The sequence below is a fragment of the Saprolegnia diclina genome (genome assembly GCF_000281045.1).
Source record: "Saprolegnia diclina VS20 unplaced genomic scaffold supercont1.26, whole genome shotgun sequence".
In the NCBI taxonomy this organism is placed as follows: domain Eukaryota; phylum Oomycota; class Saprolegniomycetes; order Saprolegniales; family Saprolegniaceae; genus Saprolegnia; species Saprolegnia diclina.
In genome coordinates, this window is record NW_008246093.1 from 346,986 (window position 1) to 359,207 (window position 12,222).

Genomic DNA, 12,222 nt, shown 5'->3' on the forward strand with positions numbered 1-12,222 from the left:
CGTCTCCGTTGGCGAATCCCATATATTCGCTTGGGTGCGACCTCTATGTCAGGCGCTTTGCAAGGCCTTGCCTACTACGCGTACGCACACTTCCCTCTCCTAACAAGCAAGCGCCTTGGTACGCGCACGTGATCGGTCCTATCCGCATAGCACTGCTCGTCATTGGTGCAGTGTAGTAGTATAAACATCCAAAGGTCGAACATACTTGGTCGAGAGGAAGTGGTGGTCACCGTCACCGCACCCATTGGTGTCATTCTCGAACGTTATGACGGGGCGATATGCATGTGTCGTCCGTCTCGGATATTGCCGTCCTGGCCTTGGCCAGCACGGTTCAGCGCAAAGTCTACTTGGGAAAAGGACGTCCAGCGCACATTGGTCGCGCTCGTCGACGACCCAAGGCGAGTTCAATTCCCGAGTGTGGCTTGCGTTATCCAAGGCAGCTCAATACCACCGCGTCAAAATGCTACCTGATCTGATGCTGATCCCAACCGCGGTTTTGACCGAAAGGTAGCGATTGAAGTTTCGTACAGACTAGGTGCTATCCTACTAGACAGCACTCACGGACGCATAGGCTGCTGTCGACAGCGATGGTGGTTTGGCGTGGTGTGCCATGGCCGATCGAAGCAGCGTGAGCACCTCGCGCTTGCTTTTCGCATTGCCACACTTGAGAAGCATCGTATGCCATTGTCCGTCAAAGCGCTGCGCGCGCAGCAAGAAGCTCGTGTTGGCATCCCACGACGGGTGTTTCTGCACGTCGATTTCGTCCAGCGCGAGTTGGCTCCACGCAAATTGCTTGCGCACCTAGGTTGGCTTGTATCACTCTTTCAAAGCATCACGTATCCTCTACCTTGACACGCTGCTTGCGCATCGGCTTGGCGACCAAGAGCATGTCGGAGAGGACAATCAACGTTCGTGGTCGGGCGACCCAGAACGCCCACGGCGCCAGCGACAGGGTCGACACCACCTGAACATCATCACAAGTCGTGAGCGCCTCGTCAGTGTCGTAGGTGTTGTACGTAAAGGTGGCAGTCGCCGAGAAGGTGGCGGGTCGGGAGACACAACTCGGGGCAGCGAGGGCCCACGAGTCGCGATCTCAGTTCAAAGAGCTTGAGGTTGTTTTGCTCGGCGCGCACGCGTTCGTTGACGAGGGCGGCGACGTCCTTGACGTCCACGAGGAGGTCTTGGAGCGGCCCTGACAGCGACGGTGGCGCAAACGAGAGCCACTCGCGGATCAAGAGCGGGTACCGACACAACCGCTGGACGGGCTTGATCATTTCCGACTGCATGTCGACCTGGAGCGACCGCGACGCGTGGCAGAGCTGGACGACGAACGCTTGGCACTCGGGCGCGACGCGCGTGACGGGCCGCACTTGGAGGAGCGTCGTCACCTCCTTGTACGCAGAGCAATAATGCGAGTAGAGCTTGAAGAACGGAAGGCGTCGACGCAGCGCCTGTATGATGTCGTGGCTGTGCGCTTCCAGTAAATGGTCTTGGACGCGGTCGGCCAAGGTCGGTAGCGACGCGACAAACTCGCCGTGGAGCGCGTGGAGCGACATGGTCGTTGCATATAAAGTAGTGAGCGCCGGGTGGTCGAACGCAGCGTGAAACACCTTGTCGAAGACGCGCTTCATGGCTTCGAGTGCGCTAAAGTAGGCCATCTCGGTCGCTACAAACTCGTGCAACACGGCGTAGCACTGCACCGACGGGTGCGGTGTATGGTTCGCGTCGTCGTCGTCCCAGAGATCCAGCGGCATCAAGTCGTCATCGTCCGAGTCACTCGTGTCCCGGCGCCGACACTTGGTGTACATCGTATCGGCTTGCAGCGCCGGGTGCTGTCGCCGGAACGAGTCGAGGCGAATCGGGTGCCCCGAGAGCAAGTGGAGCTGCGAGAGCCGGCGACAACTAGTCATGGACGACGCCGACGACGACGAGACGGTCGAGACACGCAGCTCGTCGTCCGTGCGCTTCCATTTGTGGCCGCTCAAAAAGTTGGGCAGCCGCAGCGTCATGCGCGACGCCCCGACGCACGGAAAGTGAGCATCTTCAAGCCCAACATGGCGGGAAAAATCGCTAAAAATATACAACTAACTCGCCAAATCTTTACGTTATGATGGCGGGACAGCTCTGCAGTTTCCATGCAGCGAACGGACTGTGTTGGTTTGCTTTGCCATCCCTCGAGTAATACGACCAACACACTAGCACGTGACTATACCATCCTTTGATGGAGTCGTGGCTGTCTCAACGCCAACGCCGCGAGCCTGCATTGGTCTTGCTGGACCAGGCTGAGACGACCGATGCCATCTTGCTCACAAAGGCGACCCATTTTCACAAAAACAAGCAAATTACGTGATTGTTGCAGCAGCTACACGTCGCCCGAATCGCTGGTCACCAAAACCGCGACGCTGGGCCGCAAGGCTCAACTCGCTATGCCGCTCGGCGTTTCAAGGACGAGCAACTCGTGCCATCGCTGCGGCTCCAAGACCCGTGGTATCGCACCGCACACGATGGCAACCCAAGTCACCTACAGAACCTCGCTTGCAAGGCATGTACCTCACCAGAGAATTCGAGTCAAAGGAGATGATGATCATCTTCGAAGGCTAGAAAGGCCACCGTGTACATGGACGAGACACGCGCTTGAACCTGCAACTAACCTTAGTGGCTCGTCGTAGCGGACGAGAACTCGCGTTGCTGGATCTTGTGGCATTTGGGACCACTCGGTGCTCACTGCTTCCTCACACACGCCATGCCAGCCAGCCTTGGCGAGCTCAGCGCCTCGACACGATGGGCTTCAACGACAGCGGCTCACGCCCACGGTTAGTGCAGACCACCTCTGGTACGAGCGGATAAAGACAGCGTTCCTCAGCGTTGACGGGATCGGATTTGTCATCAACGATTCATTGGACACGCTTGCTTCACGTAGCATCTCAGCACCACATGATTGCGCAATACTGCGAGCCTCGCGGCGACCTCGCTCGGACGCACTGAAGCGACGTTCAACGTGGCTTTTCCATGAGCCCAAGCCAAGGACATCCAAGGAGGTGTGGACCACGCTAGTCAACTGTTTGTTGTGCGTCCATCGTCCTTGTCCGACCCTTCAACCTTTTCGCGCGGCGCGGGGCCAAAGCTTGTCCGACCCTTCAACGAATCCGGCCGTCCTATCCAACCAAACGACCACGCCGACCGACGACGGCAATGGATGGCAGCGGTGCCAACCCACGTATGGACGTGCGAAGGGCACCGGCAGCTGCGTGGCGCCGGCGTGCGCTGGCAGGCACACCCGATGGCGCGGCGTCAACCGGGTACCTTGCCCGCCATGGCGGCTCATCCGAGTATACTTTCGACGCTGCATTCAATGGTAGCTTCTTTGACCTTGGCGCCAGTCCCGTACGGCGTCAATTCGCAGAGACGACTGATACCAAGCGGCTTAGTCTGCGCTGATAACTTGGCCACAAGAAAATATTTTCCACCGAGCTTGATGGGCGCCTTGAACGGATGCTTGAAGCAAATCGCTTGTCGCGCGCATACCCAGCGTACCACCGCCTCATTATTGGCCACATACACAGTCGAAAATGCATCTGGCAGCGGGCGATCCATTGTCTTTAAAATCGATATTTTTATTCGATCTTGCCGTTTGTATGCAAAAGCAGGCGTTTGGTTAAAAAATAGAGTCACCTCTACCTGCTGCGACAGCCGGTGCGAACGTGGGTTGCAAAATGTCTTGAAGTTTGTATACTCCTCGGCGGTTGCGATTCTTGTGGTATCCAGCACTCGAATATCTTTGGCGGCCACGAGCCGCTCACTTTGCATTTTCACGACTAAGAACTAGCAGCACCATGTGCGGGATCGTCGCCATCTATGCGTCCATGCTGAGCAACGACGAGCTGCGCAAGGCCATCCTCGAGGCCGGCAAGAAGTACGTGCTATCGCGTCCAGCGCTCGTGAGGCTAACCATGGTATTTTGTAGGATTCGCCACCGCGGACCCGACTGGAGCGGCGTGCGCATCTTGCCCAAGGGCATCGCCATCGAGCACGAGCGCCTCGCTATCATCGACCCCGAGTCAGGCGCGCAGCCGCTCGTCTCGAACGACGGCACGATCACGCTCGCGGTCAACGGCGAAGTCTACAACTACAAGGAGCTCGCGGCCGCCTTGCCGACGCCGTATGCGTTCAAGACCAAGTCGGACTGCGAAGTCATCATCCCGCTCTACAAGCAGTACGGCCCGTCGTTCGTCTCGAAGCTCCGCGGCATGTTCTCGTTCGTGCTCTACGACTCGACCGCCGACGTGCTCCTCGCCGCGCGCGACCACATGGGCATCACGCCCTTGTATTACGGCTACGCGGCCGACGGCAGCGTCTGGTTTGCGTCTGAAATGAAGGCCATCGAGCACGGCTGCGTCCGCTTCGAGTGCTTCCCGCCGGGCCACGTGTTTCACAGCAAGACGGGCGAGTTTACGCGCTGGTACAACCCGTCGTGGATGGAGCCCAACCACCTTGGCACGAACCCGCTCGACCTCGCCAAGCTCCGCAATGCGTTCGAAACCGCGGTACACAAGCGCATGATGTCGGACGTGCCGTGGGGCGTGCTCCTTTCGGGCGGCCTCGACTCGTCGCTTGTCGCCTCGATCGCCGCGCGCCACCAAAAAAAGATGTTTGCCGACGGCGACAAGTCGGAGTGGTTCCCGCGCCTCCACTCGTTCACGATCGGTCTCGAAAACTCGCCGGACCTCGCGGCCGCCAAGGAGGTCGCGTCCTTCCTTGGCACGATCCACCACTCGTACACGTACACGATCCAAGAAGGCCTCGATGCGGTCGCCGACGTCATCTACCACCTCGAGACGTACGACGTGACGACGATCCGCGCGTCGACGCCCATGTTTCTCATGTCGCGCAAGATCAAGGCCATGGGCATCAAGATGGTGCTCTCGGGCGAAGGTGCCGACGAGGTCTTTGGCGGCTACCTCTACTTCCACAAGGCGCCCAACAAGGAGGCGTTCCACAAGGAGACTGTCGATAAGCTCAAGTCGCTCCACCAGTACGACTGCCTCCGCGCCAACAAGGCCACGTCTGCGTGGGGCCTCGAGGCGCGCGTGCCGTTCTTGGACGCCGACTTTTTGGACGTGGCCATGAACATTGACACGCAAGAGAAGATGTGCGACCGCGCAAGCGGCCGCATGGAGAAGCACATCATCCGCAAGGCGTTCGACACGCCGGACGAGCCGTACCTCCCGGCGCACATTCTGTGGCGCCAGAAGGAACAGTTCTCGGACGGCGTCGGGTACGGCTGGATCGACTCGCTCAAGGACTGGGCCGAGCGCGAAGTCTCGGACCGCCAAATGCAGCACGCCGAGCTCCTCTTCCCGTACAACACGCCACAGACGAAGGAAGCGTACTTTTACCGAAGCATCTTCTCCAAGCACTTTGAAAAGGAAGTCGCGGCGCAGACGGTGCCGGGTGGCCCGAGCATTGCGTGCTCGACGCCCGCCGCCATCGAGTGGGACGCAGCCTTCAAGAACGCCGCCGACCCGTCCGGCCGCGCCATCGCCGGCGTCCATGTCGACGCATACAAGGGCCAATAAGCACACCACCTAATACTACTAGTCTACTACATCTTATCGCTTCTTATTGCACGCGAAGGCTTTGGCTCGTGGGACTGCAATCGAAGGCTCGTGAGGCACGGTGAGCGGCTCTCAGGGTGTGCAAGGAAGCCTCCGTGGCGTCCTTGAAATGTCGTCGCATCGCACGGAGATATCCGCGGACGGGCAAAGCACGAGGTTCCTACCCTGGGCTTGTGACACGACGCTGTGGGTTGAGGGATATCCGTGCTGGCGAGGTGCCGAGAATTACCCTACCCCTCCGATTTTTCATCTTTTTAAAAGATTATCGCCTCCGCGAAAAGAGAGAATGGCACGAGATAGTCTTGTGTTGCACGACAAAAGACGCGTCGGAAGGGAATATCCCCATTTACAAAACGGCAATCTCGGCAAGATACGATGCAAATGACCAAGTGGGAAGAGGTCGCGGACGAGACAGGCCGGAGCTACTACGTCAACCGGGTCACGGGCGAGACGCAGTGGGAGGCGCCACCACCGCACGAGCTGCTCGCGACGACCGACGACGATGAAATCTTTGTCGACGCTGCCTTGCTGGCGCGGGCGCTCGCCATCCGCCAGCGACTGGTCGCGGCCGCGCCGCTGCAGTCGCCGACGCATTGGATTCGCATGTTTGACCCGACGCGACACGAAGCGTACTACTTCGATTGCGTGGCTGGCCGGCTGCAATCGGCGGCGCCCGAACACCTCGTTCTCGACGACGCGCTCGCGGCTTGGTGGCTCACGCTGCAGTGCGCACTGCGCTCGGCGCTCGCCCGCCGGCGAGTGGCCTACAAGCGACTGCAGCGGCGGTACCCGATTCTGCCTCGGCCACTTGCACTTTTGTCTCTGGCCTTGGTGCGTCTACCTCTGTTTAGCTTTTCTTACCAGCGTGGTCGTAGGAGACTGAGAGCCACCGGGAGGCTGACGAGCGGCGAGGGCTCTTGCACGCAGAGAAGGCGCAGTGCTCGCAGAGCGACCGGTTCTGGGGCCTTGACCAAGTACGGCATATCGTCTTGGCACGGATGGTGCTGACCGTGGATTCCGTAGCGCATTGTCGAGATTCGCCGGCAGCTCGTGGAGGAAAGCATGCTGCGCGAAGCCGAAGAGATGCGTCGCAAGCTCAACGTACAGAAGCGCTGCGGAATGCAGCGTTTTGCGCTGAATACACTTTGGATTAGGAAAACGCCCGGCGACGCGAAGACAGCTTGCGCAAGGCGGCCGAAGAGCAGGAGCGGAAGCGCCGGTCAGAAGACAGTTTGATCGAAACCCACGAGCGCCAAGGCATGCAGCTCCAAGAGCTACTGCAGTGCAAAGTCGACACGTTTTGGGGTGTTCAAAAGCAAGAGAATGACGAGCGGTGGTATGCACACAAGAGCTCGCCGTCTTCTCCAACGACGGTGTAGCTGCCAAGACCAAATGCTGCTCGAAGATGCAGCGTCAGCACGCTATGCACAGGTAGGCGCTGGCTTTGGCATTCTTCTCGCACGCACCGAGCGTATTGCAGGACCTACTGGAAGCCCAGCTGCACGCGCGATGGGCGTTGGACGCGGCGCGGGCCCTTGAAATGGAGAAGAAGAAGCGGCTTGGTGAAGAGATCAAGTTTCAAAAGCAGTACCTCAAGGTACGTATCGATGGACGTAGCGATCGGTGCATCCACTGTCTTGTAGCTCTTTCAGCGGGCCACGACGTCGCAAGTTGTGATCCGGTACCGCTGGCCAACGCTGCAGGTCGTCGAGCTCGCAACCAAGCCCAAGGTTGCTACGGAGGATAGCGCGTACAGCCTCGACGTGGTCCTCGACCCGGTGCGGCGGGCAACACCAAAGCACACGTTTCACTCGGCGAGCGGAAGTCACACGGTAGACGACGTTTGTGTACAATTTGATAAATAGTCCTTCGTACTAGGTGGGGCGAAAAGGCAAATTGGAGATTTCGCAGCCGCCGCCCTGCTTTCGGCTGGACCAGCCGAGCCCCCACCCAAAAGTACAGTCTCTCTAAGGTCACATAGTACTCGCCATTAAATTGAGAGTCTAGAAGCCGCTCAACCCCAACCAACCTGCGTCGGCCAACGGTCTGCCCTTTCGCGTACCCACGGTGCCTCGCTCATGCTTTTGCCGATTCTCGAACCGCGTCATAGAATGCTGGCGTCGAAGCCGTCTTGGGTCGCCCCCTCGAGAAGCGCAAGAGCGTTCAGCTCCCGTCGATGGTCATCGCACCGAGCAACCAGCAGCCCGAGCCGACAGACACACCGCAGGTCGTCGACGACAGCATCGACGTGGCTTCAATCCAAGAGCAGTTTGGTCCGGAAGAAGGCAGGAGGCTTTCTCGTTGTATTTGGTCAAGAGGAACTCATGCACTGTGCTGTGGTAGTGGTGCTGCAACAGATCTTTGAGCTCATCGACACGGACCACGGCGGCACCATCGACAAGGACGAAATGGTCGCCCCATTTGCGATAGAATCGGATTCGGAATTTGAATCGGAACCTAGATGTGGGCGCTCACACGCGATGCAGTCATCCACAAACTCGCCATGACCTCGGTCGTCTTTCGGGATGTCCTCAAGAAGCGCAACCTCGAAGCGCTCTTTGAGGAGATGGATGCGTCCAAGACAGGCGCCGTGCCCTGGCACGTCTTCCGGTCCTACTGCGAAAAGACGTTTTTTACGCTGCAACTGGAGACAGCGCGAAAGTTGCGGCTGAAGGGACCGCAAGTGCTCTTGAGCAAAGAAGAACGCTTGCAAAAGAAGAACGACGAGTACAAGGCGCGCAAAGCCATTTTGGATCAAGAAGAAGCCATTGCAAAGGTCATACTTTCTGTCGTAGCCAGACTCTGTGGACAATCTGGCTTAGCTCGTGTTTGCACTCGTCGACACGGACCACAGCGGCACGATCGATCAGAAGGAAATGATGCAAGCGCTCGAGCTCAACGAACACGTGCGCGCGTTTGTCCAGCGGTCGAGCGGCCTCCAACCGCTCTTGACCAACCCGGTACTATGACAATATCTTCCATTGTGCTGTGGACCCATGTATAATGCTAGACGTTTGCCAAAGCGTTCATTGGCATGGCCACGGACGTCGAGAAGGGCATGGGCCTCGACGAATTCATGTGCTTTTGCACGGAAATTGCCTCGGTCGCCATGCTCAACGGGATGGTGCCCTCGACCTAGTTCTTTGAGCGATAGATAAACTTGGTAGCTTGAAAACCGTTTGTCGATTCTTGAATCGTCGATTATCGCGACAGAAACCGAGGAAATGAATGGACAAAACTGGGAGGAATGCACCGTTGTTGGTCCGTGTGGGTTGCTCGGGACGTTGTTGCTGTCGCCTCTGTTTTGCTCGGGACGTTCGCTGTGTTCGCACCCGATCGCGACTGCTGCGCCGTCGCAGTGACGCGCATTCCATCACGTCCCGGTTTATTGCTAACATTAGAAAAAATTCGAATCCGCCGAAATAAGATATGATCTGATTTTGGTTGAAGAGAGTTTGTAAAGATCACTTGTGAGGAATTTGCTCAACAGGATCAGCTGAAATGCACAAGCCATGGACGCTGTGCCAGTCGGACGCTCATTGCGAAATCCAAGTCTGTTCATACACCCCGAATTCAGCCACGACAACTCGACGCAGAGTGGGACTCCGTCGACAAACGACCACACATGTGGTACCAGTGTACTCGTGGTCCAAGCAGCGCAATTTAAGCAGCCCAGTGAATTGCACTGAATTGCTTTGGGTGGTTGCAACTGCGTCCATCTACGAGCTCGCAAGGAACCGAGTCAAGCGCACCTTGAGAGCAAAAATTCGGCGCACCAAGGGCAATGTCGACCACCGTGCAGGGTGTGTTGGGTTCGAAATCGAACGGACGCCAAATTTCAGCAATGATGGGGTGTCCCAGAAGAAGTGTCGGTGGCCTCGTAGATACCACATTCGAATCGACGGTTCGTAGGTGGGCAATTCATTGCGATAGAGGCCGAGAAGGTTACGCACAATGCGTCCCTTGTTCGCGGTTCGCGCAGGCAGGTGAAAGATCGTGGCTATTATAGCATCCGACAACATATGTTGATGCACCATGTGGTGGAATTCCCACAGACAAGTACATGCTTCATAGGGAGTCGTTGTGTTGCCCAACCCGAGGACGTGGACAAGACGAGAGTTTTTATCGCAAAATGGATCTCTACAGTGTGTGGGTGTACTGTAGAAGAAAGGTGGATCGGGCATACGGGTCTGCCAGGAGCTCCAGCCTTTAGATCCAGAAGTTAACGCGATTCTCTGGCAAGATACTCGAACTTGCACATGGGAAGAGACGCCGCCTCGTGAGCGATAACGGTGGCCGCGGGATCGCGCTGAAGCCCGTGTCCAATATCCTCGCAGCTGCGCCGCGCTACGCGGCACTTGTCCTCTACGCTGTCCAATCAATTGTCGCTCGCTCTGCAACCATTCCAGCCACCCAGCTACCCACCCACATCTCGTCTCGGCGCGAAATAATTTATTTCCCGAGGGTCTTGTGGTGGCGGTGATCGGCCCAGATAGAAGGACGTGGAGGTGGGAATTCTCTGATCAGCTTGGATCGATCACACGGGATCGGTTGGTACGCGTCGTGGCCACCCGAAGAGACGAGCGATGCGCAAATATATATTTGGCGCCAACATACATAGGTGCTGCCGTCGATATGTGCGCCGTGTGACGATCCACCCTTCTCACTATGGGTTGCCCACATAGTCGACATGGACATGGAGTCACACGCAGGTCAGCTCGCTTGCCTTGCATACACACGCGGACGGATGATCGATCACGCGCTTGGTCGTACACATGGACAGAACAAGGGTGCATAGGGCTGCGTATACATGGACACTCACACTTCTGTGCTCGTGCAAGCCAATGTGTTTCGGGGCGTCATACACCGGGTTGTGCCCACCACTCGCTTGGCAACTGGATTTATGATTCCACTCCTAATATAATTGCACAATTTTTCTCGTCGAGCTAAATGCAAAAGGGCACTTTAAATCAGCTCTTTTCTCGAGCGAGTCGCGTTATGACGTCTCGTGACCGTCTCGACTCGACGAGCTCCAGCAAGCAAAGCAATAAAAATGTTTGGTTGTTGTTTGCTGTTTGGTTGTCGACGCGGGAAAGCTACTATTAAAAATACTACTCGGTTGTTGTCGTTCCCAGCTTCGAAAGAGTGAAGCTCCACACGTTTGCACAAATTGTACGAATCAAAACCGACGAAACCAATGGCCACGCGCGTCCACAAGCGAATTCAGGTGGGTAGTTTGCCGTCGCACGCATTCCGTTTGCTGCACGAAGAGACAGCGCGACGCGATCGGATTGACCACCATTCAGTGCCCTTGATCTTCGAAAAGACGTTGCTGAAATATCCCCTTATCATAAAGCATACAAAGATGCATAGTATTAGAGTCCAGGCTACATCTAAATTACGAAAAAGGGGTGTCCACCAATCCCTTCTTCGTACACAGCTGTGACCAACGTCAACGAATTGAATTCTTTGAGCCGTGTCCCATCCCATACATTTTTCCAGTGTGCGTATTTTATTTTGCATTAAAATGCATTCCACCAGTGCGAATAGAGGAATGATCTATCATAATTTAAAATGCGACCGCGTGAAATTTAATAAAAATCATCTCGTGACACACGCAGCGTGGGACGTTCGCCAAAATTCGTGTTGGCCGAGGCCGCGTCGCCGGCGACCACTTTGGAACTCGCCGCCTCCGCATCATCATGCACGACCTCAAGTGGATCCTCAATGACGAGGACATGGTGCATATTGCGCCCAAGAAGACGGTGCGCTTTGCGGCGACGGCCATCGAAGCGAGCTTCCGCGTCGGCTACAACGGCAGCGCCGTGCCCAGCGACAAGGTGCCCGGCGTTGGCCTCCATGGCCCCGCCGTGTCGACCGCGCTCGTTGCTGTCTCGGACAAGCCGAGTCAGCTCATGCGCTACAACGCCAGCGACCGCCTCTTCTTCCTCAAGCGCGCGGGCTTTGACGCGACGCAGGTCATGCACCTCTGCATTGAGCAGACGCAGCTGCAAATGTCGCGCAAGCAGGCGATCCTCGAAGAGTACATGGCCCGCCACCAAAACAACAAGCGCAAGCAAGAGCTGGCGGTCGCGCCCACGAGCAACACTGCCAAGCGCATCTGCGTCGCCCATTGAGACTCCTGTAGCACTAGAAGACACCTTATTTATTCCCACTAATCTTATCGACTAACGCCATCAAGCGAGACGATGGCTCTTCTTCCTCCTCTCTTCTGTCTTTCGCTGCGTCGAGTGGGATACTACTGGCACAGTCACCGGAGCCAACGATCTGGGCAAGCCGCCCTTCACGACCAAGCGTGGAGACCAAGCGTGGCCCGGCTCCGTCATCCTGTTGACGCGCACCCCCACCTTCGTCGCGTGGGGCTGTCTCTGCACCGCCATCGAGTCGGTCCATCAAGCAAAAGCTACTCGGTGCGCTGAGCTGGGTACGCTACCCGACGATGCATGGCTAGAGCTTGCATGGCTATGGGCAAACAACTAGCCGTGGTTGACGACGGGCAACGACGCCGCAATACAGTACCACCGCGCACGTAGGGCCTATTTGGCCTCGTCGACTTCAAGTTGCGCAGCCGGTGGTGTGTCTATGA

General features: G+C 57.1%; 4 protein-coding genes across 4 annotated transcripts; 3 read left to right on the forward strand and 1 right to left on the reverse strand.

Annotated features, from left to right (window-relative positions):
- Window positions 1–488: 488 nt before the first annotated feature.
- SDRG_08549 (hypothetical protein) lies at window positions 489–2,053 on the reverse strand. Its single transcript, XM_008614441.1, has 3 exons — window positions 1,017–2,053; window positions 848–964; window positions 489–801 (listed from the first exon to the last, which is right to left on the reverse strand). Exons 1-3 carry the CDS (start codon window positions 2,007–2,009, stop codon window positions 547–549), a joined length of 1,365 nt encoding a protein of 454 aa, XP_008612663.1. The 5' UTR covers window positions 2,010–2,053; the 3' UTR covers window positions 489–546.
- Window positions 2,054–3,767: 1,714 nt separating this feature from the next.
- On the forward strand, window positions 3,768–5,622 carry SDRG_08550 (asparagine synthase (glutamine-hydrolysing)). The gene is made up of 2 exons (XM_008614442.1): window positions 3,768–3,913; window positions 3,965–5,622. Exons 1-2 carry the CDS (start codon window positions 3,834–3,836, stop codon window positions 5,574–5,576), a joined length of 1,692 nt encoding a protein of 563 aa, XP_008612664.1. The 5' UTR covers window positions 3,768–3,833; the 3' UTR covers window positions 5,577–5,622.
- A 354-nt stretch (window positions 5,623–5,976) lies between these two features.
- SDRG_08551 (hypothetical protein) lies at window positions 5,977–8,809 on the forward strand. Its single transcript, XM_008614443.1, has 14 exons — window positions 5,977–6,446; window positions 6,491–6,589; window positions 6,639–6,716; window positions 6,770–6,951; window positions 6,995–7,046; window positions 7,096–7,212; window positions 7,259–7,447; window positions 7,494–7,571; window positions 7,623–7,682; window positions 7,726–7,900; window positions 7,959–8,026; window positions 8,077–8,391; window positions 8,438–8,575; window positions 8,626–8,809. Exons 1-14 carry the CDS (start codon window positions 5,991–5,993, stop codon window positions 8,752–8,754), a joined length of 2,136 nt encoding a protein of 711 aa, XP_008612665.1. The 5' UTR covers window positions 5,977–5,990; the 3' UTR covers window positions 8,755–8,809.
- Window positions 8,810–11,317: 2,508 nt separating this feature from the next.
- Window positions 11,318–11,752, forward strand: SDRG_08552 (hypothetical protein; the record flags this gene model as incomplete). Its single annotated transcript, XM_008614444.1, has 1 exon — window positions 11,318–11,752. One exon carries the CDS (start codon window positions 11,318–11,320, stop codon window positions 11,750–11,752), a length of 435 nt encoding a protein of 144 aa, XP_008612666.1.
- Between the last annotated feature and the right edge of the window lie 470 nt (window positions 11,753–12,222).

Excerpts from the sequence above, each read along its gene's own strand:
- SDRG_08550 (XM_008614442.1), top strand. The coding sequence starts at position 3,834 with ATGTGCGGGATCGTCGCCATCTATGCGTCCATGCTGAGCAACGACGAG. Across the intron at positions 3,914-3,964 it reads ATCCTCGAGGCCGGCAAGAA|GATTCGCCACCGCGGACCCG; the intron begins GTACGTGCTATC and ends GGTATTTTGTAG.
- SDRG_08551 (XM_008614443.1), top strand. The coding sequence starts at position 5,991 with ATGCAAATGACCAAGTGGGAAGAGGTCGCGGACGAGACAGGCCGGAGC. Across the intron at positions 6,590-6,638 it reads GGTTCTGGGGCCTTGACCAA|CGCATTGTCGAGATTCGCCG; the intron begins GTACGGCATATC and ends TGGATTCCGTAG. Across the intron at positions 7,901-7,958 it reads GCAGTTTGGTCCGGAAGAAG|TGGTGCTGCAACAGATCTTT; the intron begins GCAGGAGGCTTT and ends GTGCTGTGGTAG.
- SDRG_08549 (XM_008614441.1), bottom strand. The coding sequence starts at position 2,009 with ATGACGCTGCGGCTGCCCAACTTTTTGAGCGGCCACAAATGGAAGCGC. Across the intron at positions 965-1,016 it reads TCGGCGACTGCCACCTTTAC|GTGGTGTCGACCCTGTCGCT; the intron begins GTACAACACCTA and ends GATGATGTTCAG. Across the intron at positions 802-847 it reads TGCGCAAGCAGCGTGTCAAG|GTGCGCAAGCAATTTGCGTG; the intron begins GTAGAGGATACG and ends AAGCCAACCTAG.